Source organism: Mya arenaria, chromosome 13, assembly GCF_026914265.1.
Source record: "Mya arenaria isolate MELC-2E11 chromosome 13, ASM2691426v1".
NCBI classification, from domain to species: Eukaryota; Metazoa; Mollusca; class Bivalvia; order Myida; family Myidae; genus Mya; species Mya arenaria.
The window spans coordinates 54,031,643-54,058,224 of record NC_069134.1 but is presented as its reverse complement, the minus strand read 5'-3'; the positions used below and the strand labels follow the sequence as shown (position 1 = coordinate 54,058,224).

Below are 26,582 nucleotides of genomic sequence, written 5' to 3'. Positions count from 1 at the left end.
CTTGGTCAATGCATTTCAATGGGATACAGATACCAACAGCTTACACATACACAGAAAGTTGACACATGAACATTTTTATCTAACACAGGAATCTAAAATGAGAAACGGTTTGGCTGAAACAGTACTTGATAAAGGTATGTTATATTTGATGAAATATTTCCAGAAAATCAATGCCGGAAAATAGTGAATATTAAAAGAATGCCTTGATTAAACTCGTTGAATTTGTTTCAGGAAAAGCACGGTAAGAATGAAACAACATCTTCATCTGAAAAAACCACACACTTAAATCAGATCAAACTAGAGACGACCTCAATTTATGTATCACTGGGTTCATTGAACTTTACCACACATTTTTATGTTCTGCAAGAAACTATATCGTTCCTTCACGAGTTAACAGTGATGTAACTGAAAAGATGTTCTGCCAACGGCAAGGACTTTGTAATGGAAATAACACCAACACCACTTTTTATCAATATTTAAATAAAATGAATTCAGTTTTGCTTGAACAACAAACAGTTACAAAAAATGCAAACGCTGCCAAAACTTGATGTTTGCCGCTTGTGTTTAAAGAGAAATACAAACGGCCTTTAAAGAACATTAGCAGAAATCATTGCAAACTATTATAAATCAAATAAATAATTATTATTGAATGTCATTTAAACTGAAAGAACTCGATTTGTCTTACCTACAGTTGAAGTCTGAAATTGATGAACACTTAACAAACTTGTATAGCTGTGCAATGTCAATATTAAATACTTTTTGAATTTCATTATATTTGTGCATGGAATTTCCTATACTGCCTGTTTGCTACACTCAGATATATCTGTCGACAATATATATTTTTTTTTATATTAGGTACATATATCCGTTAAACGAATAAACAAATGAACCATATTTGAATTAAGTAGCAGAATTCTGCTAAATAAGTACTTATTTTTTCATATTTTGACGAAATATTTAGGCAACATTGGTTTATGGCAAAAGTTAGCGTAAAAGCATCCTCTATTCTCAGTGTGTATGTATCACGTGATAAATAACGTTATATACGTATGCTACATCGGAAGCCAACATTTTGCTTTGAATAAAGAATCAAATAAAACTTTTTGTTCAGTGCTCCTTTTTTTAATAAAACAAAGTGCAGTTTTTGTTGCTGAAAGAGCCCCGCCTTTATTTTATTACCAATGTTTAATAAGTTCATTAGATTCATCAAACACTTCGACAAATATTTTTCCAAAATATTGTTTTGACAATGCTCCGACAGTCGGCCGTATTGTGAACTGGTTTGCCGAAGTGTTCGAAGAAACTAAACTTCAATCAAACTCTGGTAAAAGACCAAAGGCGGAGCTCGGTAAGCCGCGTAGACTGCTCTATGTTTCATTTAAAATGATGAGGAAATAGTGAAGTTATCTTTGTTAAAAGTCTTTAGCGAAGCAAATTTTGCCTTCCCGCGTAGCATTTATGACGCAATTTATCACGTGGTATACACACTGATTCTAGCGGGATTATTGCCTCAACTCCTTAATAATTCTCTACATTAAGGTCTATAAACCAAAGCTCGAATAAGGGACAGAACTCCTAAAAACGTCAACAAAATAGTTTTTCCGGTTTCAACACCTTTTGACCAAATAACTAAGAAGAAGTGTTAAACATAAAACACTTAAAGATGCTTTCTTACTCTCTAATAAGATTAACCACAATTAATTGTATTCTTTTAATATGCCAAAAATGATGAATGCATATCGAAAACAATATTTTTTTAAGAAGGGAATGAATATCGAAAACAACATTCTTTAAGAAGGATAACTGAGTTTAACTTGAAAGAGACTTTAAAGAAAGATGCAGAAATATTTACGGTATTTCTACTGTATGAGACGATAGTAGCGGCCGAAGGGCGGGAACCACTGGAACGCTCAATTTTTTTCCGATGTTTCCCTCCCCTTCGGTCGCTTTTGCTAATCGATTAAGGCGAACCGGGTACTTCGTCATTTTGACAGAACAATGTCTGGCTAGCGCTTGTGATAATTCGCATTTTCGTCGTATACTGTTTTATTCTCGACAAGAATACCGGTTTTAACCTGTATATAACGTGCCACTGCATATATGAGCCAGGTATTTTGTTTGTAGCTTACGAAGAAGTTATAATTTTCAACGAGAATTGGTCTGTGTTTACATTTTCGCCGGGCGAACATTGTTCACTTGTTTCATATTACAGTATAGGGTATTTTTGATTTTTTCAAATTTCATTTTATGTTAATGGCAGTGTATTTTTTTGATGATATTTATTTTCAAGTATGTATAAATTATAATTTTGGCTAGTTGGAATTATTAAATGAGCCTTTGTCATCAAGGCACTGTGCGTGTTGCCAAAGAGAAGGCAGACATTGGACATGTTAAAATGTTTCTACAAAGCTACATTCACGGAGGTGAGGTAAAACCATATTGGTAAAACTAAAAGAGCTGATTTAAATGTCAAGCGGTTATAGTTGATTTGTTGCTTCCGACCAAGGACGATTTATAAAGGGTTAACCTAATTTGGTTCACTGACGGAAGATACGGATGTTAAGTTACGACGCGGAAGGATGTTTGTTCCATGCACGGACAGTTCTTGGTAAAACCACAGGGGGAGGTTGCGTTGGTTTGACACACCACGCCCCCACCGTTTTTTATCATTCTTAATTAAGAATATGATGTGGTAATTGTAACTTGTACATAATTAACTGGAAAAAAAAAATAATAATAATAATTATTCTATTATATTTGTAAAGGGTGACGACTTGACCCTGAATTTTCTTATATTTGCCGACAAGACCCTGTTCAAGAGGCCATAACTTTGTCAAATCTCAACAAAACTATACATGTTTGGACTTTCCTTGTAGAGTAAATGTCAATCGTTAAGAAAATGTACAGTTTCACCGAAAACAAATGTAATTTCAAGCTCGAATTTTATGAAACACGTTACTCGACGAACCAACTACCCGCTATTTTCACCCAAATTTTCCAGACTAAAAGGTATTATCCCACTTTGGCATTGCAAATTAAACATTTTATGCCTAACATATACCATATATCTTTCACAATACCCGCGAAATGGAAGACAAATTAAGACTCACAGAGCCGTGCACACCATTTACACGCTTTGTTTACTTCTTTACACATATGCCGACATGAATATTGCGCAACCGGAAAAACTTTACGGCGCATGCGCGAGTGGTTCCCAGTTTTTTTCAAGATTCACACAGGTAACCATTCTGTAAACTGTTAATGCAGAACGCTGCAGTGCGCTAAATTTGAAGTAAAATCAAAAAAATATAAACCAGTCTTTCTTTCTTGAACACTATGACAATTGCTAATTGGTTAATATGTTTAGCAGACAATATATATGAAATTATGAAAAGTGTATGTAATAAAACACCTAGACAAGTCCAATAAAACCTTTTTGCCCAACGGAATGTTCTTGTTTTATTGCATCAACGAAAAGTACAACAAACAAAAATTTTGAAGGCTCATTCTTTGGGATGATTCTTAAATTCCTACTGTATATTATATCATTTTTGTACAAACTGCATTCCTCATTACCTGCTGTGAAAAATGATGAAGTGGTCGCCCCCCCCCCCTTACTACCTGCATTTACTTTATTTAATGAACTCGCTTACCATTGCATTTACAAAATAATTTAAACTATGTCGCATTTGAGATTTTAGTCATTTTATTTCAGTACTTCCAAATTTTACGATTTGTGATTACATCAGAATACTGTAATGCACCAGTTAATTGTAAATAAGCACCCCCACAGATCTGGGTAATAGCGGGGACATTGACTTTCGGTCCAGCCAACCCCGGGTAAAATCCTTGCCCTGTGGGGACAAACTGATGGTAAATCCCCGACAAATGCCCCGAACCCCAGGAGCCCTAGGTAAGGCCCATTCCACGCATTATCTTGCGCGAAGACAAAACCACGGCATTCATGCGGCACTGCGGGGTCACCTGAAAGGTAAAAACACGGCCCATTTCCCCGACCTTTTTTTTTGGGGGGGGGGGACTCGGTTACAATTGACTAGTGCATAGATTAAATAATACACATTCCATGCATAGCTTAACCTTTTCAAAAGTTTTGCATTTTCTCGAATCACATTTTCTTGATAACCTTTCATACATTATTATTCTATCTATGTCTGACCACTGGAAAATAGCAAGTCCCTTTAATGCCAGGCTTATCAGACTTGATATACATGGTATTTTGTCCAGCAACATGTGTACCCTCTATGTTTCATTTTATAATTTGAATATCTTAAAACGCTTTAATATTTAAGGTATTGCATGACCTTTTGCTAAATAGTAGAGAGGTGTAGGCTTTCTTTGAAGAGATTGTTACTTTGATTCACATGAGGTATATACTTTCTCATGGCCTCTCAACATAGATACAAGTGCTAGTAACTACCCATGAGACTCAAAAGTTATTACAGAAACTTAAAGTTTGTATCACAATTCAGCTTAAAACAATCATGAAGCTAACCCTGACCAGGGGTACAACAAAATGCATAAAGCATCATATTTTTAACTTTTCGCTTTAGAGAGACATGCTTCCAAATCCCACACCATAGACTAAATGAATTTGATTTGGATTGATTTTGAGTACATCCATATTAAAACTGCCAATTTTGTTTATTAAGGTTGCTTTCCAGAGTGGCGGAGGACCCATCTGAAACCATTGAAAGCAATGTGCTATATAAAGCATTTTCAACTGAAATGATGGAATCCGGGGAACTTAGAAGCAAGGATCTTTTAAGCCACCGTTTACACTGCATGTACTGCATGTATTTCCAAATGCTTCACATGTCCTAGACAAAACGGACAAGACAACAACAAAAACATTCTATAAAGGATAACGCTGTAAAAATCAACCCTGAGCCAACCATTCTTGAAAACTGGATAGACATTTCACAGAATTTCAACTCTATAGAGGAAAATGATGATTACATCATGTGTCAAATAGGAACTAATTACAAGAGCAATAAGTACAGTAAGATACAACCCCACTGAGGAAGTGGTTGGCACCACTATCCCACTTCAAGTGCTTTATGTTGACCAAACATAAACCTTTAACAAGACAAGTGTACGGACTGTGTTTGCTATAGTACAAAAGTAATTGTTGTGTGAAGCAATCACTGTTACGTCAACTGTATTATGCTCACGTTTCAACATTTTATAACGTTTTACTGCATACAAAAGCTCCCCAAAAAGAAAACTTCGATCAATTTCGTGTAATTGTGTTATTTCATTTCTTTCAACAAAAAAGCTTGTGTTAAATGTCTCAAAATGACATTTAGTTCAACAGAAAATTCCACTGAAGCTGAAACTGAAGCCAGTGATGAAAATGATGTCAACATTACAAACAAATCTAAACCAGACTATGATTTCAGCTGGATACCACAAAATAATATAGAAATGTCGGAAATTTAAACAGAACAAGCGAAAAAAGAAAAAAAGAAATATCCAAATGGGAGAAGATGGTAAAAAAAATGATAAAGACATGCATAAAATGGTTATGTCGTAGTCCTCATTCATATGAAGAATTTCGTGCAGGAGGACATTTACTTTTACCTTCTAAATCAGTTTTGTTATTATATAAAAACAATGTGAAGCACAATAGTGGGTTTGACTCAGCGGCTCTTAAATGGATGATGGCTGAAGCGGAGCAGAACAAACTTCCAGAGGATGGATATAAAGGAGGGTTGGTGTTTGACGAAATGGCTATCCCAAAAGACATTCAAATAACTAAAAATGGTGATGCTATTGAGCTTGATGACCTCGTTGATGTCGATGAAGAGGCGAATGCGTGTCAACGTCTACGGAAAGGAAAACAGCAGAAAGCGCTTGGGACACATATTCTTCAACTACTTTTCATTGGGCTCACAGGATTTAGATTTCCGTTTGCCCACTTTGTAACTAAGGGGATTCGAGCTCTACAACTTTAAACATTGTTTTGGGATTCAGTAGCTAAACTTTATAGTTTTGGATTGTCTGTGAATTTTACTTGTATGGACGGCGCACAAAGTAACATATCTTTTATTAACATGAACGTTGGTTCATATTCTACTTTTTCTACAATGTCTCCATGCAGTATGAAACCAATGTTCTTTATCATGGATCCATCCCACACCTTCAAGACAATAAGAAATAATAAACTCAAAAGTGGAATTGGTGAAAAATGTACCAGGCTTTTGACTCTTCCATCAGAACTTCCTATTCAATGGCAAATGTTTATTGATTGTCATAGGTGGGATAAATCAAATGCACCGTAAACTTACCAATGAACATCTATACCCATCAAACCAACCAAAGATGAGAAATTATTTAGCTGAAAATGTCTTGGACTCAGACAACTTAATAACCCAATATAGGAAATACCTTGGAGATAAGGGGCAAGTTTTGAATAGAGAAATTGAACTTTTAGAGAAACATAAAAATTGATACACTTTTTTCACGATCGAAACCCAATAACAGATTCAACCGACCCAAAACTACTAGAACTTCAAGAAATTGCTAAATAATTTGACAACTGAAAATGTTTCGAAACTCGTCAGAAAAAAAGAAACCATCAATACTTTCATGACAATGCCACGAATATATTCATTCCTGCATAATTGGTTTCATTGAATTTTCAAAATACATCTTCACAACTTCAAGGCCAATTTTTATAACACCAGTTCTAGTTAACTCGGACATAATCGAAAAGAGATTCAACCAACAAAGGTCTACCTACCTTGGAGCTAATACTAATCCAAACTCTTATCAGTACCGAACAGCTTAAAATAATATAATCTTGAATCAGAGGACAGTTTCAACAGGAAAAAATGAGTAAGCAGCATTACCATACAACTTTAAGAATCCTCAAGACTCCAAGAAACGCAAAACAACATCAACTGATCTGTCTTCAAACAATAAAATGTTCAGATTTTATAGTTGCACTCTTAGTTCAAAATAAGATTAAGGACAATTAATACAGTTATTTTAATTTGCAGAAAAGGATGTATAAATGTCAAAAACAATGGTTCTTACGAAGGAAACCTATAGATAAATATTTATTACCATGTATTCTGTGTTCATTGATATGATAACAATTTGAAAATCAAACAAGCTTACATGCATGCAATCTTTGTAAACTGTCATATACATTTTAAATTGTAAAAAAATGTAATTTGCTGCATTATTCTTACGTGAAATCTTATGCAGTAGGTATATTATGCACCAATATATTAAAATAAATTTAAAAAGGATTTTTTTACATTCTTCTAACTTGAGCGCCCTATTTAAGGAAGATCAGTTTTACTGCATATCATTAGATAAGTTACATTGCTTTTATGTATTAGAAAATATCTATATATTTTCTAACAGAAAACGGATATATGGACTATTCAATCATTGCATAACAATTCTACAGAGTTTTCCAAGAAAACTTTTTTAGAGCCTTGTTTATATATAGTTTTGCAAATAAATGAACACATTACATACCATCAAGCTCTGTTATTCCAAGGAAAAAATCAACACTTTCATTGTTCACGTAGGGTCTGTGACCAATAGTGTGATACCTCAATATGATGTCCATGAAGACTTATGACCTAGACAAAGCTTAATAATTTAGTTACCTGAGATTTCAAGCTTCTGTAGTTGCATTTCTTTTCCAACAGCAGCCAATTGTATTAACAATGGTAAATAATTACCTCGGTAAGTAAAACCACCGGTAAATCTCGTGGTAATATTACCATGGCGGTAAATACGATGTATAAAAGAAATTACCAAGGCGGTAAATTTATTTTACCAAAATGTCCCATAATGCAATGAGTGACGTCATTTTCCCGCATAGCTGTCATATTGGAGGTATCTTTTTGATAAAAAAATGAAAGTCCACATTCCATTTTTATAAAAAAAAAGTAATCTTAAAGGCAGATTTAATGACAAAATTCATTAAATCGGTCCAAACAGTTACATGGTAAATATTCAACAAAACAGTACAAAGTATTTATAAGCTACTCAGTGGCTAATCAATAAAACACATGCAACACTTTAAGGGGTAGGTTTATTCTGTTTTAAGGGGTGTTACTCTTTACTTCATACAAAACCGTCAGCGAATACCGCAGGAAAATGCGAACATTATTGCAATGATATGCAAGTCATAATGACACAATATATCTGAATAATTTGAAAACAGAAATTAACTGACAAGCAATTATACTTGATTACACAAAATACAAAAAATATCTTTGAATAAAATTTAATGGCATCGTCCGTTTTTCTCAAGCTGACACCTAAGGGAGTTATAGTCAGTTTCAATTTGTTATAGAAATGATGCACTGAGTTTCATAGAATTGATTCTCATTAAAGTGATCAATAATTAAAATCTTAAATCTAAAATGTACCATTGTTCCAGTTTTTCATGTATTTGTTAATTAAAGCTAGGAGTCCATTGTTATTTTTTAAACTGAAATTTTGCTGAAATTAAGAATTTATGTAAGCAAACATCACTGATTCTTTTAGTGTCAATACAGACACATATTATAAGTGTACTTGATATTTTGTATATATCCTATGTGAAATGTCAATTCTTGAAGAATTCCATTAATAAAATGCTGCATCCAACCACTTTGCAAATTCATAAGATTATTAACTATACTGGTATGCGACATTTGTTTTGGTATCAGTTATGTTTATTATTAATGACCAAACGATCTTAACTCATTTTCTTTGATCTTGTTTGTAACATGTATAATTAATTTCATACCCTTAGGCTTGCAGTAACCTTAACTTGGCACTAAAAGTGCAATCATGTATAATTAGCATAACGAAATTATTTTAAGTGTCTGCTTATATATGTCATCATTGTTTCTGTTTATAATAAAATAGAATGAAACATGATCTCTTCATGTTGTTGTCAACACTATTTAATTATATTTTTTAACACTTTAAAAACTAAGCTGTCCCATTGTGGATGGCAAATTTAAGTGTTAGAAGTACTTACTCATATAGTCACCATATTTCCATTTTACAGGAGCATAAAGTATATGTACAAGGAGTGTAACATTTATTTTCTATTGTCATTAAACTATAAATGGTTTTAAATTCAAAATCAAAGTCATTTCTTATGTAGAAACCAATAACCAGAATCAGCAATGTTAAACAGCGAATAATACACTAGCGGCTCCATGAAATTCATTTTTTGATGTCATCTTGACGGCACATTTGTCATATAACCTTGGTCCTCCAATGGTGGCAATCTAAAGAAAAGTAAAACTATTTTGTAATCATTAAAATTATATGTTGTCTGTGAAAATCAGCTTCATATCTTAAATGGCTGATTAATGAATATTTGGCGTGGATATGGAAATATGGGCGGAGGGGGATGACGGCGTTCCGGAGAGGCCAATGTTTCTTTAAATTTCAAGATAAGTTAACAAGAGCGTCGGTAAGAAATGATGGCTTTCACAATAAACTAACCAGTAATTAACATTTTGCTTTCACTCAAATGACAGTATACTGATAATTTACAGAAGAAAAAAAAACATTATTATCTCACTGCTTTTGGTGTCTTTAATCATGTTTCTGTTATATGTTCTAACATCACACTGGCTCTGCTGGCTTCCGCTGTTGAAAAGCCTAAATTGATTATTCATAATCACAATTATGAAATAGTTGCGTACAAATTTACTAACAAAAAAAAATACAATAAAAAATTCAGCTATCGCAGTAAACTTATGACGCAAACACTTCTAAAACCGGGTTTCAGATATTTTAAATTAAGGAAAACTTTCTCAAAATTTGTTAATGGTCATTATAATCTCATATCAAAGTACAATAGTGGTCTTAAATCGCTCATTGCTGATAGTATTGCTCACCCCGGATTTTATGGTGATGTTTTAATGAAAATTCGTAAAATTAAAATGTTTCCAGCAGGTAGTTGGGCAGATAGACTTAATGAATTACTTGGATTTTATTTAAACCGTGGATATAAAGGCAATATTTTGAAGAGCACTTGCCTTCTTGTTTTTGAAGATGAATACCTGAAACAAAATATTGGGTTGAATATAGCATCCTTTCATAACTAAACTTTCTGTGCTTTGATTTTTATGAAGAATTTGCTAATTCATGTTATCTTTAAACCTTTTTTGGCTTTGGCAAACACGTGTTGACTGACTTCACGGTAAATAGCTTGGTAAAATCTTAATTTTGTTTTATACAATTGCTTACGGTCAATTTACCAGAAAATTACCGCCGGTAAAATATTACCCTGGGTAAATCTGTTTATACAATTGGCTGCTGATGGGAACTTTACCACTGGTCTATTTTCATTCAAGGCAACGACTTCTCTCTGAGTCCATTTACTAAAGTAGTGGAAATGTTTCGCAACAAGATAACCGGTACTCCGACCTTGATCCATGAAACTTTTGGTGCCATAATCCTATCCAGCTGTTTCTGTGCCCCAGAATCACTGGATTTAAACTCAAACTGCTCACCTGCATTTTCTAATATATGCTGTCTGTTGAAGTCATCAACCTGTTAAGTGTTGGCAAACAGTTTTACAGTTTTACATTTTAATGGACGCTTCTGTGTTTTGATAAAATCTATAGAGGATGCACTGACAAAACCAGTAGATACTTCATTTATAACATGGGCAAGCTCCTTATCTTTCTGCATAAAGATGTCTTTCAGAGCAACTTTGTGTGGAATTAATTCAAACAGATTGCTCTAGAAGCAAAATTTCCATTGTCATTATATAATGGATTTGAAACTAGTGTAATTGCATTAACTCACCAACTAATATGACCTGCATTCCTCCAAATGGTTTATCTCCATTTTTCATTTTCATTACCTCAAAAAGACATTCAAACAACTTCTCACTTAGCATTGAACATTCGTCAATGATGAGCAAATCAGTCTTGATTATTCGTTGATGGACATCTTGAAATGTTATGTTACTTTGAACAACAGATCGTAGGGTTTGTTTATCATACCGTCCGTCTCCAAGACCCACCCACTTGTGCAGTGTCCTTGCATTCAACTGTTTATACAAAGTGCATGCAATACCAATGGTAGCAGTAACGGCAACATTTTTGTATTTCTCCGTTAATTGTTCATATATTAAGTTCACGAGATGCGTCTTACCAGAAACAGCCTGTCCATATATCAACACATTGTGTCCCTCTATCGCTTATTTCATAGCTTCATATTGCTGATCATTCAATGTCATCGTTATCGTTTCCATTATGAACCAATTCAGATTATTATTAATTACATTTTCATGTTAATAATAAACCAGCCACAATCAAATATCAAACGAATTTACGTTCATAAAGAAAGAAATAGTTTTGTTTACGTTTAAACTTCTTTTGTGTAGAACATATAGTGAGTCCCCGCATCACATAAATTTCTTTGAAAATAGCTGGGCACCACTCGCGCATGAGCCGTAAAGTTTTTCCGGTTGCGCAATATTCATGCCGGCATATATATAAAAAACAAAACAAAGCTTGTAAATGGTGTGCACGGCTCTGTGAGACTTCAATTGACTTCCATTTCACAGGTGTTTTATAAAATTCGAATTTGAAATTACATTTGTTTTCGGTAAAACTGTACATTTTCTTTAAGATTTACGCTAACTCTACAAGGAAAGTCCAAACATGTAGAGTTTTGTTGAGATTTGACGAAGTTTTGGCCTCTTGAACAGGGTCATGTCGGCAAATATAGGGAAATTCAGGGTAATAGAATAAAATATAACTTTTATGCCAGTTATTACAAGTTTCAGTTACCACATCATATTCTTTATAAAAATGATAAAAAAACGCCGGGGGCGTGGTGTGTCAAACAACGCAACCTGCCCCTGTGGGTAAAACTGGAGTAACAATAAAGTATCGAATGAGTACAGGAACATCGTGTTCAAATCGAGAACGTCAGCAGGCCGTGTCCATGTATATGGTGTTTAAATTGCACTATTGATAAAATTAGCTAGCATATGCAAAGTCAAAAGTTTCCGCTGTCGCAGTACACTCCTGGCGGAAAAACTTCTGATTTAGGGTTTCAAATATCATAAATTATGGAAAACGTTCTCAAAAGGTATTGATGACAATTTCATTAGTATATCAAAGTACAGTAGAAGTCTTAAATCGCCGAATGCTAACAGAACTGCTCTTTCAGACTTTTATGGTGATTTTTTAAAGAAAATTCGTAAAATTAAAATGTTTCCAGCAGGAATTTGACCCACTGAATTGCTTCGATCTTAATAGCTTAACCGTGAATATAACGGCGTCACTTTAAAGAGTACTTGCCTTCTGGATTTTGAATAATAACAATATAATGATATTTGATGATGAATTCCTCATAGAAAATATAAAGTTTAATATGGCGTCCTTTCATAACAAAGCGTTCAGTCCTTTGATTTTATTAAATATTTGCCCATGATGAGTTATCTTTATAACCGCCTCGAAAATGTATCAGTGTTTGACGTCACTTTGTTTTAATAAAACAACTCTTTGTGTGTACGCAGTTTTCTAACTTTCTCTAATATTCTGAAGTTTTTCTGAAAGTCTTGACCAACTGATTTCTCAGAGATGAAATCTAAGGCAAAGTACAAAGCTTTTGACAAATCTATCGCTTTACTTCATGTAAGCCGTAAATAATTCATACACAAATCTTATTTTAAGCAAATTTTATGTATTTTAAAGTTTTCAGCGTGTATTGTTGAACTTCTTATAGTTATTTCAAAGGCGAAAATGAACTAAAACCAAATTGATAAAGTACACGGACATTTTAGGTTTGATAAAGTACACGGTCGTTTACAACCTTCAGTGTATATACTCATTATTTCACTGACTGGTGCTAAAACGAGTTATTATAAATTTATTTATTATTTCTATTTTTCAAATTCATTATTGAACATTGCTCCATGTTTGAAAAGACGCATTGTAATGGAGTGGCAGTGGAAGAATGAACGCGTTTTAACAGTTAGACCGACGGAGTCGCCAAAATGATGGGCTCATTTTCATGAATCACGGAAACATGTGTTATCACACTAAAATTTAGTCCCGTATTTTAACAATATATTCGCAATTGACATATAAAGGGCTTGAAGTTTTTGTAAAGGGTGTTTCACTACTTTTTCGTATCGTATATGTAAAACGTGTCTGTATTCATCATACATGGTAAACAGTAACACATAACTGCTTAATAACTGTTCATATTGTCAATTTTGAGAAAGAAAAGTGTTCTTGTACTTTTAATATCTTCGATTGCTAGCTGATTTGATGGACTTATGATTTTGTGACATTTGTTTCATTTCAGAATATGAAGACTCCGACTTTATGCAAAGAATGCGGAATGGCATTTCAAAATAAAAAAACAACATCTAGTAGACCACGATAGAAGGAATTTTGGTCAATTGCCATCGTTTTTGCGGGAAAGTATATTACACAGACACAGGTTAGTTTTTAGCTTTATTTTTTCGCAGAGAAATAAGAATATTCTACCATTCTTATACTTTTATTATGACTCCCCTCGTGTAGAGATTAAGATTTGCCGTCGTCTGACTGTGTTTTCAACGTTTTTAGGGGTTGCATTTTTCACATAATAATGTGGTCCGTGTTTCAGTGGACAGGGTCGTTTAGTTTTATGACGCTGATAACACGATCAAACACTCATTGCGTGGCAGTAACACCTAATCAGGACACAATGGTCAAGTTAGAAGTGCATTCCAGTATGTTGCCGAGTTAAAATAACGTTTTGATGAGTTAAACATTTTTTTTAAGATAAATAGCAAAACGTACTGTTACCAAATGGTGCTCTTGCAAAATGTTCATTTGTCTAACAGTTCTGAAAAAAATGCTGTGTTAATTTAGTATGAAAACGGATTGAGCATAACACATTTTCACAAGGTTTAGAGATGCATTGTTGTCATTTTCCCATTGATGTCCTATAAACTCTTAACTGCATGTACTTATATAATTTAGCAAGCTTTGAAACACACTTAGTTTGTAATCACATTTCAGCCTTTAGTCTAGAACATTCTAATGTTCCATGCTCAGCTCTTACCTAGATGTTCAAGCCTTAATCCTAGCCTGCAAGTTGGTTATATAGTGTGCTCTCATTCCACCTTGCTGTTTTCCATCTAACTCCGAGCCTCCATCTTTACAATGAGTTCCTGTCTGTATTGTTCGAACGACCGCAGTTTTACTGATGTAGATCAGATAATATTTGTTCAGACTGAACCAAATAAAAGATTCAGCGTTACCTGAAAGGTATGAACAATATGCTTTAAATGTGGAAATATATATGAACTAATTGTGATGTGCCTATTTTATTGTTTTATATTACATCAAAATAGGAACATTCACGAAATTTATAATCACCACAAACGGGCCGCTAACTACAGATTTGTTTTATTCGCCGTCAGTCCAGATTATAACTTATAAGTAAAACTATCTGATTTTTGAAGAAATGTATGTATGATTCTGTATTGATTTGCATATTTAAAAGTAATCGAACTTATAATGGCAGACTTTCTCTAAAATTATCCCATAGACTATCTTTCAACTCCTCATTAAATATGATTGCTAAATATTTAGTTATTTAGGTGTGCGTTATAATGCAAAATTCATTGATGCAACTTAAATAAAAACTAAACACTATACAATCTGATTTCACGAATAGAAAATGCTTATATAACTATTAGTTTGTAAACCGCACTCTCAAACATAAACTAAAATGACCGTGTACTTTATAATCGTAAAATGTCCGTGTACTCTATCAATTTGGTTTTAGTACATTTTTACCTTTGAAATAACTAGAAGTTAAACAATACACGCTGAAAACTATAAAAAACATAAAATTTGCTTAAAATATGATTTGTGTATGAATTATTTACGGCTAACATGAAATAAAGCGATAGATTTGTCAAAAGCCGTGTACTTTGCCTTAGATTTCAACTCTGAGAAATCAGTTGGTCAAGATTTTACGGAAAACTTTAGGATATTAGAGAAAGTACTTTATTACCGTGGATAGAGCTCTTAAATGCGCGGTTTATGGTCTTTATTGCACAAAAATTCTCCAAATATTAAGAAAGTTATCTTTAAAAACCTTATATGAATCGAGACTTGTTGACATTTGTTGCCGTGCACTTTACCAAATGAGTCACGTGGGTTCTCCACCGTGACAATGGTGCTTTTCATTTTGACGCTCAGTTATCACACAGCATTATAACTTATATACTAAGGCAAAATGTGTGGGATTTTTTATAGTTTAACACATGAAAGATGCAATCTTACTCCCAAATAAAATTTACCGCAATTAAAAAATATTGTTTTAACGTTTCAAAGAGGATGAATAATTGTCAATTACAATGGTTCTTATGTCTAATATCGAGTTTTAAATGAAATAAATGAGCATAAAACACAGTACATCTACTTTGATATGAGACCATAGAAGAACACAGTATTTAAGCAAGTTAATATTTTCCACAAATGCATTATTGCTTTAGTAGTTAAATGTTTATCAGTCAAAACATATGTTTGTTATAAATAGATTCGTATTAATTTTGAATAAGAATGTCACTTTAACTGCATCATATCCTTGAAAAGTTTTTTTGTATTAGCTACTCTGAATGGTATTATATAATTACTTTGGGTTTACCTATAGTTTTATGATTATTTTTTTTATATTAAGTTTCCTCAAGTCAATGCATTCTTTGATAAGCTTTACCATATAAGTTTTTTTATTCGAAATGTTGGGAGTGAGGTTGTGCACTCAAACTTGTTTAAACCTTCGTATTTTTTTATTTTACCGACCGTACATAACACTCCTTGATAAACACCTGTAGCTTTTGAGCTCACCTAAGCACGAAGTGCTCAAGGTGAGCTATGGTGGTCGCCCTGTGTCCGTCGTCGTCAGTCGTCAACAATTTGACTGTTAACACTCTTGAGGTCACAATTTTAGCACAATCTTAATGGAACTTGGTCAGAATGTTATCCTCAATGAAATCTTGGACAAGTTCGATATTGGGTCATCTGGGGTATATAACTAGTTCACCAGATTTAAGGAAAAGCTTGTTTACACTATAAGGGTCACATTTATGAACGCATCTTTAGGAAACTTGGTCGGAATGTTAATATTTAAAATATCTTGGTCAAGTTCGAATCTGGGTCATGTGCGGTCAAAAACTAAGTCACCAGGTCAAATTGAAGGAAAAGCTTGTTAACACTCTAGAGGTCACATTTATGACTATATCCTCATGAAAGTTGGTCAGAATGTTTATATTGATAATCATTAAGGCAAGTTTAAATCTGGGTTATGTGCGGTAAAAACCTAGGTCACCAGGTCAAATCATAGGAAAAAATTGTTAGCACGTTAGAGGTCACATTTATGGATGTATGCTCATGAAACTTAGTCACAATGTATATATTGATTAGCTCTAGGCCAAGATCGAATCTGGGTCATATGCGGTCAAAAAATAGGTCACCAGGTCAAATTTATGAGAAAGCCTGTTAACACTGATAGAGATCAGATCTATAACTGTATCTTCATGAAAGTTAGTCAAAATGTTCACATTAATAACCTTTAAGTCAAGTTTAAATCTTGGTCATGAAAAACGTACGAGGATTTGCGAAGAAACAGATTTTAATTATAAAATAAGCAAAGGGCAATAACTCTTTCAAAAATTGTCAAATCGCAAAAGCCCGACAATATGCGCTGCTTCACTTCATGATCATCAATCTATGAAATTTGGTAGAAATCGCATGAAAAACATGAGAGGAGTTGCGAAGAAACAAATTATAAATGTAAAATAAGAATGTTCACATTAATAACCTATGAGTCAAATTTAAATCTTGGTCATGAAACACGTACGAGGATTTGCGAAGAAACAGATTTTAATTGTAAAATAAGCAAAGGGCAATAACTCTTTCAAAAATAGTCAAATCGCAAAAGCCCGACAATATGCGCTGCTTCACTTCATGATCATCAATCTATGAAATTTGGTAGAAATCGCATGAAAAAACATAAGAGGAGTTGCGAAGAAACAAATTATAAATGTAAAATAAGCAAAGGGCAATAACTCTTTTTTTAAAATGGTCGAATCGGGAAAGCCCGACAATATGCGCTGCTTTACTTTATGAACATCAATCTGTGAAAGTTTGGTAGAAATCGCATGAAAAACGTAAGAGGAGTTGCGAAGAAACCAATTTTAAATGTAAAATAAACAAAGGGCTATAACTCTTTCAAAAATGGTCGAATCGCAAAAGCCCGACAAATGCGCTGCTTCACTTCATGATCATCAATCTATGAAATTTGGTAGAAATCGCATGAAAAACATAAGAGGAGTTGCGAAGAAACAATTTATAAATGTAAAATAAGCAAAGGGCAATAACTCTTTTAAAAATGGTCGAATCGGAAAAGCCCGACAATAAGCGCTGCTTCACTTTATGATCATCAATCTGTGAAAGTTTGGTAGAAATCGCATGAAAAACGTAAGAGGAGTTGCGAAGAAACCAATTTTAAATGTAAAATAAACAAAGGGCTATAACTCTTTCAAAAATGGTCGAATCGCAAAAGCCCGACATTAAGCGCTGCTTCACTTTATGATCATCAATCTGTGAAAGTTGTGTAGAAATCGCATGAGAAATGTAAGAGGAGATGCAAAGAAATGAATTAGGGACGGACGGACGCACGCACGGAATCGCGCCTACAATTACTATATCCCCTCGCCTTTTTAAGGCGATGGATAATAAGCACTTACCACCTCAGTCTTGGGAAACCAAAAAATGCCTATCTTTAGAAGCGCGTGTTATGTGACAGTATCATGTCAACCTTTCAAAACGGTACTGTCAGTGTGTGACAGTACGAAATTGCCCATGATGGGTATATGAGAAATTAAAATATTAAAAAATATTTTATGTAAATGCATTATTTAGTAAGTAGTTAAAGGTTAATCAACCAAATTCTATTTTTGTTATACATTGTGTATTTACTGGTTATGAATAAGAGTGTCACTTTAAAAGAAAGTTCGAAGAATTAAAATGTTTCCAAAAGCTAGTTGGGCAGATAAACTTAATGAATTGCTTGGATTTGATTTCAACCGTAGATATGACGGCAATACCCAGAGTTCTCTCCTCCTTGTTTTTGATAATGAATTCCTGATACAAAATATAAGGTTGAATATGGAGTCCTTAAATAACCTAATCATTCAGCGATTTGATTTTATGAACATTTTGCAGGTTCGTGTTATCATTAAAACCGTATATGGACTTCCAGGAAAGGTCCAGCGGTGTGACGTCTTCTTTTTAAAGAAATTACTTCTGTAATCATTTGGAAGACCACTTAATGTTTAAGCAAATACATGTCGGGAATGTCTTACTTATAATGATTTCTTTAATTGTTCCCAGTGTTTAGTACAATGATGCTTTTAATTCTGAAATCGCACTATAACTGCATTGTATGAGATATTTATTAATAAGGTTGTATTCCCTCGTCTGTGGATAGATTTGAGATCCCTAATCTTTGGGGTTCACCTCTTCCGGATTTCCGAAACCGGTCACTTGAACGAGTTGTTTCCTGTGGCGGTAGGAATCGATCACTTCCGGGTATTACTAAACATACAGAAAACCATGGGACGCTTTTACTGTTGTATGCCAGAATGCCACAACTACAGTGGATAGTTAGGTATTTCTGGGAACATTATCACTCTCCACAAGCTACCAACAAAGGAGTCTGTCAGACGTGCATGGATTCTAGCGATAAGTCGTAAAAACTGGAAACCTACAGCATATACACGAGTCTGCTCGGAACACTTTCTTGATGGTGTTGGGCCTAATTCTGTTCACCGCAATAAGATTCCAACAGATAACCTGACACAGTGACCAAAGACAGTAGCAACTAAATCGAGAAGAGTTTTATTTCAAGTACGTTTTGTATTTTCGAGAATTGAATATATAGCTGTAAAGTAGGCATGATGTGGGGAAAACCAGATACAACACTACCTCTTGCACGCCCCCCCCCCCCACCGTTGGCATAAAAAAAACCCAGCTCATTTGTGCTGATGCCGGGAATCGAGCTAGGGGCTCCTTAGTGAGAAATTATAATTCACAGACCGGTGTGTGCGTGGGGGGGGGGGGTACAATTGACTGGTGCATTACTTTTAGTATAGCCTATTTATGTAAGTTAATGTTATCTTATCATAGACATCCATATGCTGAATAACTTGTTGTGCACTCTGATAATGTTCAATTATAAATTGTCATTTTTATAATTTCAAAAGCTGTTGGTGTATCTTTTCAACGCCGTGATAATAAATCAACTGACAACCCGGAAAATTCATCCAAAAGTTTCCCTAGCTCTTCAGCCACTTCTGATCTGCAGACTTGGGAACAACTTGAAGTTTTTTCATAGGTTATATGTTGTGTTTAAGTATTCAAACTGCAGCAGAAATATAATACAACATTTAGTATGCATGATATTAAAGTTTATTGAGTAAGGGAAGGGTGGCTCAGAGGTAAAATGTTCACTATTCGACCAAGAGGGCATGTGCTCGATCCCAGGTCAGGGAACACTCTTGTAGCCCCTCACTCTTCTGAACACTCGGTACAAGATTTGCCCAGGAAGCTTGCTTGCAATTCACTTAATTTAAGCTGTTGCATTTCGTCACAATCGAGTCGGAATATATATATGTAAAATAAATTATTATATCACATATACAATACTAGAGAAAATAAGTTTTAAAATTCTCATATGAATTAAAAGAAAATGTCCAGGCTACATGTACCTATTATTTCCTCAAATACAATGAAATAAAGTAATGGTAATAATTTTAAAATCACACTAACAGAGGTTATACCTCAGAAGGAGAGAAGTGCATATTAAGATGCATTTTTTATGCACGATAATACCTTTACTATACCAGTCATTGCCTTAAAACAAATTCAGCACTTGTCCTTTTAGGCAAGTACTTGAAGAATACTACTTGCTCAAGAACAGTTTTACTTGCCCAAAACAACCAATTCATGCGTAAATGTAATAAGCTCAAATTTAATTATAATGTTAACGTTCAATCAGGACTTATGAATTGTTGCTGAAGAAATTATTAAAACAGATTTCGGATAAATGCACTAGCCCGTTCGGGCAACCACCTCGGAACTTTGACAGTATTTACTTGTCCTGGGCTTCGGGAAACCCAGTTAAGACGAAGACTGATATATTAACAGGATATTTAATTCTATGTTGTTTTCTATATTATTTTTGGTGACTATTTATATTGTGTTAAATAACTATCTTTACATGTATGTCATGCTACCTTGACTAAGTCCGACTTGAATAGCATATGTGTTATCCTTTTTTAAGCAATCCGGTTAATGCAGTTGGAGATACTCAATCAGCAGAGACAGCACAAAGATGTGAATCAAGTGCACATGTATATTAAGCCTGAAACCTGTGATGTTGGTTTTGGAACATGTAAACCTGAGATTACTATAGAAGACATCCAACATTCTAAGGAAAAGATACAGTTTTATACAGGACTTCCAAACTAACACACATTTGAAGCTTTATTTACCACTCTTACTGAGTAAGATGACAATACGCTTTCTAGTGGAACAGGTCGGAAGCAAAAACATAGACCAATTGATGAATTTCTTATGGTTAAGATGAGGTTAAGATTAGGTTTATTGGTCAAAGATCTCGAATATAGATTTAAGGTTGCAAGTAGTACAGTGTTTAAGAGATTTCATACCTGGATAATTTATATGTTCAGATACTTGCAGTCTATAGTATTCCTTCCTGAACTTCATGTACTTCAAAAACGTGTGCCTCCTTGTTTTAGTGCATTTAGTGATACAAGGATTGTGTTAGACTGTACTGAAATATTTGTTCAGAGACCATCTTCATTGGAGAATCAGTCACTGACCTATTCTAACTATGAGTCACATAACACATTTTAAGTACTTGTTGGTGTAAACATGACCGGTGCAGTTTTTCTAATTTCAAAACACTGGGATTGATCTGCGTCAGGTGTTGAAATAACCAGACAAAGTGGCTTGTTGGAGCAGCTAAAGGAAGGTGATGCTGTTATGGTGAACAAGGGTTTAATTCATTTGAAACCAGATTTGGTAAAAAAAGATGTAAAATTAGACTGCCCTCCTTTTAAAACAAAGGAACAGTTTACAATAGAAGAGGTGAACTTAACAAGAAGAACTGCTTCAGCTAGGATTCATGTGGAACGGAAAATGGAACAAATTATGAATTTCAGAATTCTTCAAGGTGTCATGCCACTTGTTTTAAATAAAATTGCTGATGATTGTTTTTGTATGTGGGGCTTACTAACTTGTTACCACCCCTTGTTTCATAATTTGAATTGTCACTGAATTGTTCAGAAATTAGTACCTTAATATCCATTTATAGGTGAAGTATTTGTAAATCCCACCAACATAATATATTATAAACTAATGTTTACTTTACATTTTATTTGTATACTGATTTCAATGTTGATATATATAAATGTAACAATGATAATCAAAGGTATAAAACAAATTGTCATAATGGCTTCACATACTGTACATTGTTTGCTATTGTTACTACTTATACATGTATTTTAAATTCTAGTACATGTTTTGATTGACACCATATAACACTGTGCATCATAAGTATGTACTCACTAAAATGTGCCATTACTTTTCACACCACTTTTTATTAGAGAATATTTAAATATAAAGGTCCATATAGTAAGAATTTCCCCTAAAACAAACACACAAATATGCAGAAGTGCAGATTTAGATGTTAAAATTATTATGCACCTTTTATCATTACCATTTAAGTGATGAAAATAAAGTGGAAATGAAAAGTATGCATGTTTTAAAATGCACAGTAACATGTATTCAAAATTGTATTTTAGGAACTAATTTGCATTGCATTGTGATGATAATTTGCGACACTCTTATTCAAAATCAATACATACACATGTATAACAAACATCAATTGTGACTGATTAACCTTTGTCTTCTTACTAAATAATGCTTAATGGAAAAAATCAACACTTACTTATAACAAGATTGTAACCATCGGTGAATGCTAAAAGATTTACTGCGGTCTACTATAGTCTCATAAGGTAGAAATACCATGTTTTATGCTCATTTCTTTCAAATTAAACTTGGTATCCTTCATAAGAAATATTGTTTTCAACATTTATTCATTCTTTTTGGAAAATGAAACAATATTATTAATTGTAATCAATCTTATCTGGGAGTAAGAGTGCATCTTTAAACCTGATATCTTATTTGATTTATTGAACAAAAGCTATTACTTGGATCACTGTATTCATTTATATATGCTGAATTATACTTAATTTGATGTTCTGTAAGGCCACAAATGGTTTGTTTCTAGTCACCTGTATGATTTTTAAAACCTCAGAAATAGCAAAAGCCTCTTAGACCTTATCCTCTTACATTAAAACCTTAAAAAGAAATCCACATTTTAAAAAGGAAAGGCTAAATAAGCTTTGGATTATGGATAAAGTGAGGGTAGGTAGGGATACTGGAAACAAACCTTTTTTTACAAGACATGTCCCTTAATTACATTGCACCAGGCTTGGAAGCACATGGTTAACATAAAACTCCTTTAACTGCTCTAGCAATTTTTCGTAAAATCAGGATTGAAGCTGATTGTCAAATATTTTGTTGTGTAAACAAGGAGCTCAGACTTCTGAATCCCAGATATTCCCATTTGGCCCTGAATTTGTGTATACTAACTGTGGTTTGGTTTTAATGCAATGGCACCTTGTTCATCTGTAGTACAGCAAAAATCACTGTCTTTGCATGCCTCAGTGACAGTTTTGTATCTCCATTTGTATGGGCATTTTACCTCGACTAGGTACTTGTCATCATTTTGTAAAATAAGACCGTCTGGGCTAGCACCAAAAAATGAATATTGCTGATGAAGATACAAGCCATGCTCAAATATTTTTACAGTCTGCTTATGTTTAAATTTAAAAACAGCTTTAAATTGTTTATTAGCTACAACTTCCATATTCCTGCCCCATTTTAATGCAGGAATATTTGAAAAATCAATTTCATTAAATTTTGACACAATTTTATCAACTAGTTTGTTAGGTTATGTTGATTTTTTTCTGTGCAAAACATCATGAAATATAGATGCTGTAATTTTGTCCTTTCTTGCCTTGTCCAATAATGGATTTTTATGCTGACCCCTTGTTCTCATCTCAATCTCCTCGACAACATCACCACCACAAACAGATAGTGTTTCTAAAAAATCACTGGCGAAAATCTGATTTTCATTTATAGTTTTACTCAAATCTATGTATTTGTCAGACCTATAAGTAATAAATTCTGATGTTTCTACTTTTACTTCGTCTGCTATTTTTAAATCAGTTTCAACAGGAACATCATTTTCAGTAGGTGAAATTAAATCAAACAATACTGCATTTGATTTATTTCCAAGCCTATCAGCAAGTTTACTACTAAATAGTGATAACTTTTCATTGTTCAATTGTTTACATGTATTTTGAATTGATTACACTTTTGTTCTGCATCATTTATCCCTATTTTTTTAAATGTGATGTTTTCAATTGTTTTGGCACCATTCTTCCTTTTTCTGGGTTTATTCCATCCACATGGTTTGGATGTGCATGCTGTATCGTCAGAATCAGCAGCATGCCCTGCTAATGCAAACAACAACCCTGCAATATGTGTGCATCCCTCACCAAGGCTGAAAGAAGTACCATTTATATATGCACTTTTTTAGGTATCAGGTGTATAATCTATTGATTTCTTATGCCTGGTGACCACATGTTAATTAAGTTTCCTTTGAAACAGTTGCATGAGTATCATATTTGTAATTGCTTAATCATAATCCATTGGCTCTGTCATTTATATATGAGAGAGAAAGACTTCTTCACTTTACATGTTCTATAACCAGCAAGTAATACCCTGATCTCCAGGCATCAGCAACAAACATTACAGCCAATGGTAGGAAAACACGTTTGCTTATTTGTACATTGGATGTCTTAAATGTATTAAGTAATAAAACAGTTCATCCATTTCCGCGTATCTCGTCTTGTTATTGTATAGCTTCTTTTATTTTAGTTTTAATTATCCGTTCTATAGAATGTGCTATTTAATGTGTTTGAACAGATTTCTACGAAATAAAACAGTAAACATTATGCAAAAATTGATGTTTGTTATTCTTGGTATATATCTATAAAACAACAAAGCTATTAGTTTATTTAGTTACCCAGCTGGACAAGTGCAGTTAGCTTTCATGATCAACAGATGGGTACCCTTAGTCATCAGGACCCATTGGGTATGGAAACCCTGTTTCATGGATGGATGGCATTTTGATTTTACATAGCAGTGGCTGCTAGACTCAGAGAGAGTATTAATCATAACTTTGTGGACGTATTTTTCTTTATAAAATATCAGCCCTCTAATATACTGCCTGTAGCACTCCATTTTCATAGAGTCAGATGTTCTATGACTGCTATGTATTAGATATTTCTCAATATCAGATAAGGCAAGTTTAGGCAAAAGTGCAGGGTCACTTGACCACCCTGTGGACAGTTCATCATAATTGGGTAAATTGTCACTGCTTGGTGGAATTGTCGCTCCCTAACATCTTCTTAACCAGCTTTAAAAATACTGTTTATGTTTATTTTATCATATAGAAATAAGCCGGCTAGACTTTCATTCCAAGTTTTTACCTAATATCTCTGTCCGTTACTGAATTGCAACACTTTAAACTCCCGTAAACGATACGTAGGTTACTGTCGCAATAAATGTATTTGTACATAAAAAAAAAAAACATTTCTCTATTTAAAGTTCACCAAATGAGATACTTTTAAGAACTTACATGACAAGTTCTTTAGTGTTCAGATATAAATACAGAATTATTCAGTATCATTTGGCATTGGGCGTTGTGTACGAGGACGTCGCTGCGATCTTGATACATATGTTATGCAACCGTATAAAATCACGTTATTGCACTTTGTAACTTGAATATTCGTTGGCTCGTATAATACTAAAGCATTCATCTTCCCTCTAGAGTAATTTTGGTTGCGAAATTTTGCATAACTTTAACAATATGAGTTTTGAAAACCTAACCCTATAGCATATAGAACAGCGCTATACATACGTAAACCTATTGTAAAATCAATGTAATTTTATTCACAATTCTGAAATGTCTTTTATGTGAAAAAGTGTCATATTTTGATAGCTGATTACTCCATGAAATATTTACAAAAAACAAACTATTTATGACTAGCAAACATAGATATGATACATACGTGATCGATACGTACGATACTAAACTATCCGAAATCAACTTCATCATCAGGCTACTTAAATATACATCTTACTGACCATTCCTAACAATCCTTGATCAAAACATCTAGCTTTTTTATCAAGTATATATGCACTGTGTTGTTTGTGGAGTTTTGTGCTGTTGTCCCATGTTTCTTTTTCTCTGTGTTTTTTTGTGTTCTATTTCTGTGCCATTAAACGGGGTTTATGTTTTTGTTTGAACGTTTGGCTACTGATATTGAATTTAAGATTATTTTGACTTTAAGCTTTAAATGTCTCCTTTTCTGTCTATGAGTATATATATATATATATATATTGATATCAACTAGAACTATCACTTAAACAATACGGCGCCATTTTGGACCATTTGTGGATTAAGGAAATAGCCAAATAGAAATCCGTTCGTTTTCCCGATAAATGTTTACTGTACACGACCAAAAGTAACATTAATTTATTTTGTGCATGTACTTGTATCAACAACAGCAAATATTCATTGTGTTCAGATATGTTAACACTGTTCTTGCTGGAAGAGTACCAAGAGCACTTATGATTTCATTCATTTCTACTGCTACCAGGAAAATGACGCCTGATCATCTTGTTGCTTAGAATATGGGTACAAGCGTGAAGCGGCCTGGCAAACCAGACACCCAGGAATTGCTGCCGACCAAAGATAGTTTTGCAGAATGTCGAAAACGTGTGTGTGTGTGTGTGTGTGTGTGCGTGTGCGTGTGTGTGTGTGTCGTCTCGGCGTTATAGTCGACGATATTCAATCAACAAAACCAAAGTCAAATGTTCTGTACATTAAGCTACAAACATTGCATGTTAAAGTCCTTTAAACACTAGCTCAAGGACATGCCTTCAATCCAAACATCTACTAAATCTACCCCCACTAGCACAACACTAATTATTGCCTACGTATTCTAATAATGTTTTGTGTTATAGGCCAATTGTTAATTAAGTTATATATAAGTACATATCATGTGCAGCTGGCCAAATAGATAATGTTCTTAATAGATTTACTTGACTTCTAATAAAGTTCATATACGACTTCTTATGTGAAGAGATGATTTATTCTAGTTTAAATTATTGCGCTAAGGTCTCTTTGAGATTTCACGATTTGCAAATGCAACTGCTTTTACTGTTTGAACTTCATTTTGGCAAATCGGTTCATTTGCTGGGTAGAAACCTGCGCTTATTTTTCATTTTGAAAGCCTGTTGGTTGCCGAATCCGTTATAGCGATATTTTTAACA

General features: G+C 33.8%; 1 protein-coding gene and 1 pseudogene across 1 annotated transcript; one reads left to right on the top strand and one right to left on the bottom strand.

Annotated features, from left to right (window-relative positions):
* Positions 1-97: 97 nt before the first annotated feature.
* On the top strand, positions 98-6,551 carry LOC128215382 (uncharacterized; annotated as a pseudogene).
* Positions 6,552-10,344: 3,793 nt separating this feature from the next.
* On the bottom strand, positions 10,345-25,688 carry LOC128215381 (uncharacterized). Its single transcript, XM_052922069.1, has 4 exons — positions 25,681-25,688; positions 24,268-24,618; positions 23,532-23,742; positions 10,345-10,548 (listed from the first exon to the last, which is right to left on the bottom strand). The coding sequence occupies exons 1-4, from the start codon at positions 25,686-25,688 to the stop codon at positions 10,345-10,347; spliced, it is 774 nt and encodes a 257-aa protein (XP_052778029.1).
* Positions 25,689-26,582: the final 894 nt, after the last annotated feature.

Coding starts and splice junctions, on each gene's coding strand:
- LOC128215381 (XM_052922069.1), bottom strand. Junction 23,743..24,267: donor AACTGCACTTGTCCAGCTGG/GTAACTAAATAA, acceptor TACTTCTTTCAG/CCTTGGTGAGGGATGCACAC. Junction 10,549..23,531: donor GTAATCAATTCAAAATACAT/GTAAACAATTGA, acceptor AACACTTAACAG/GTTGATGACTTCAACAGACA.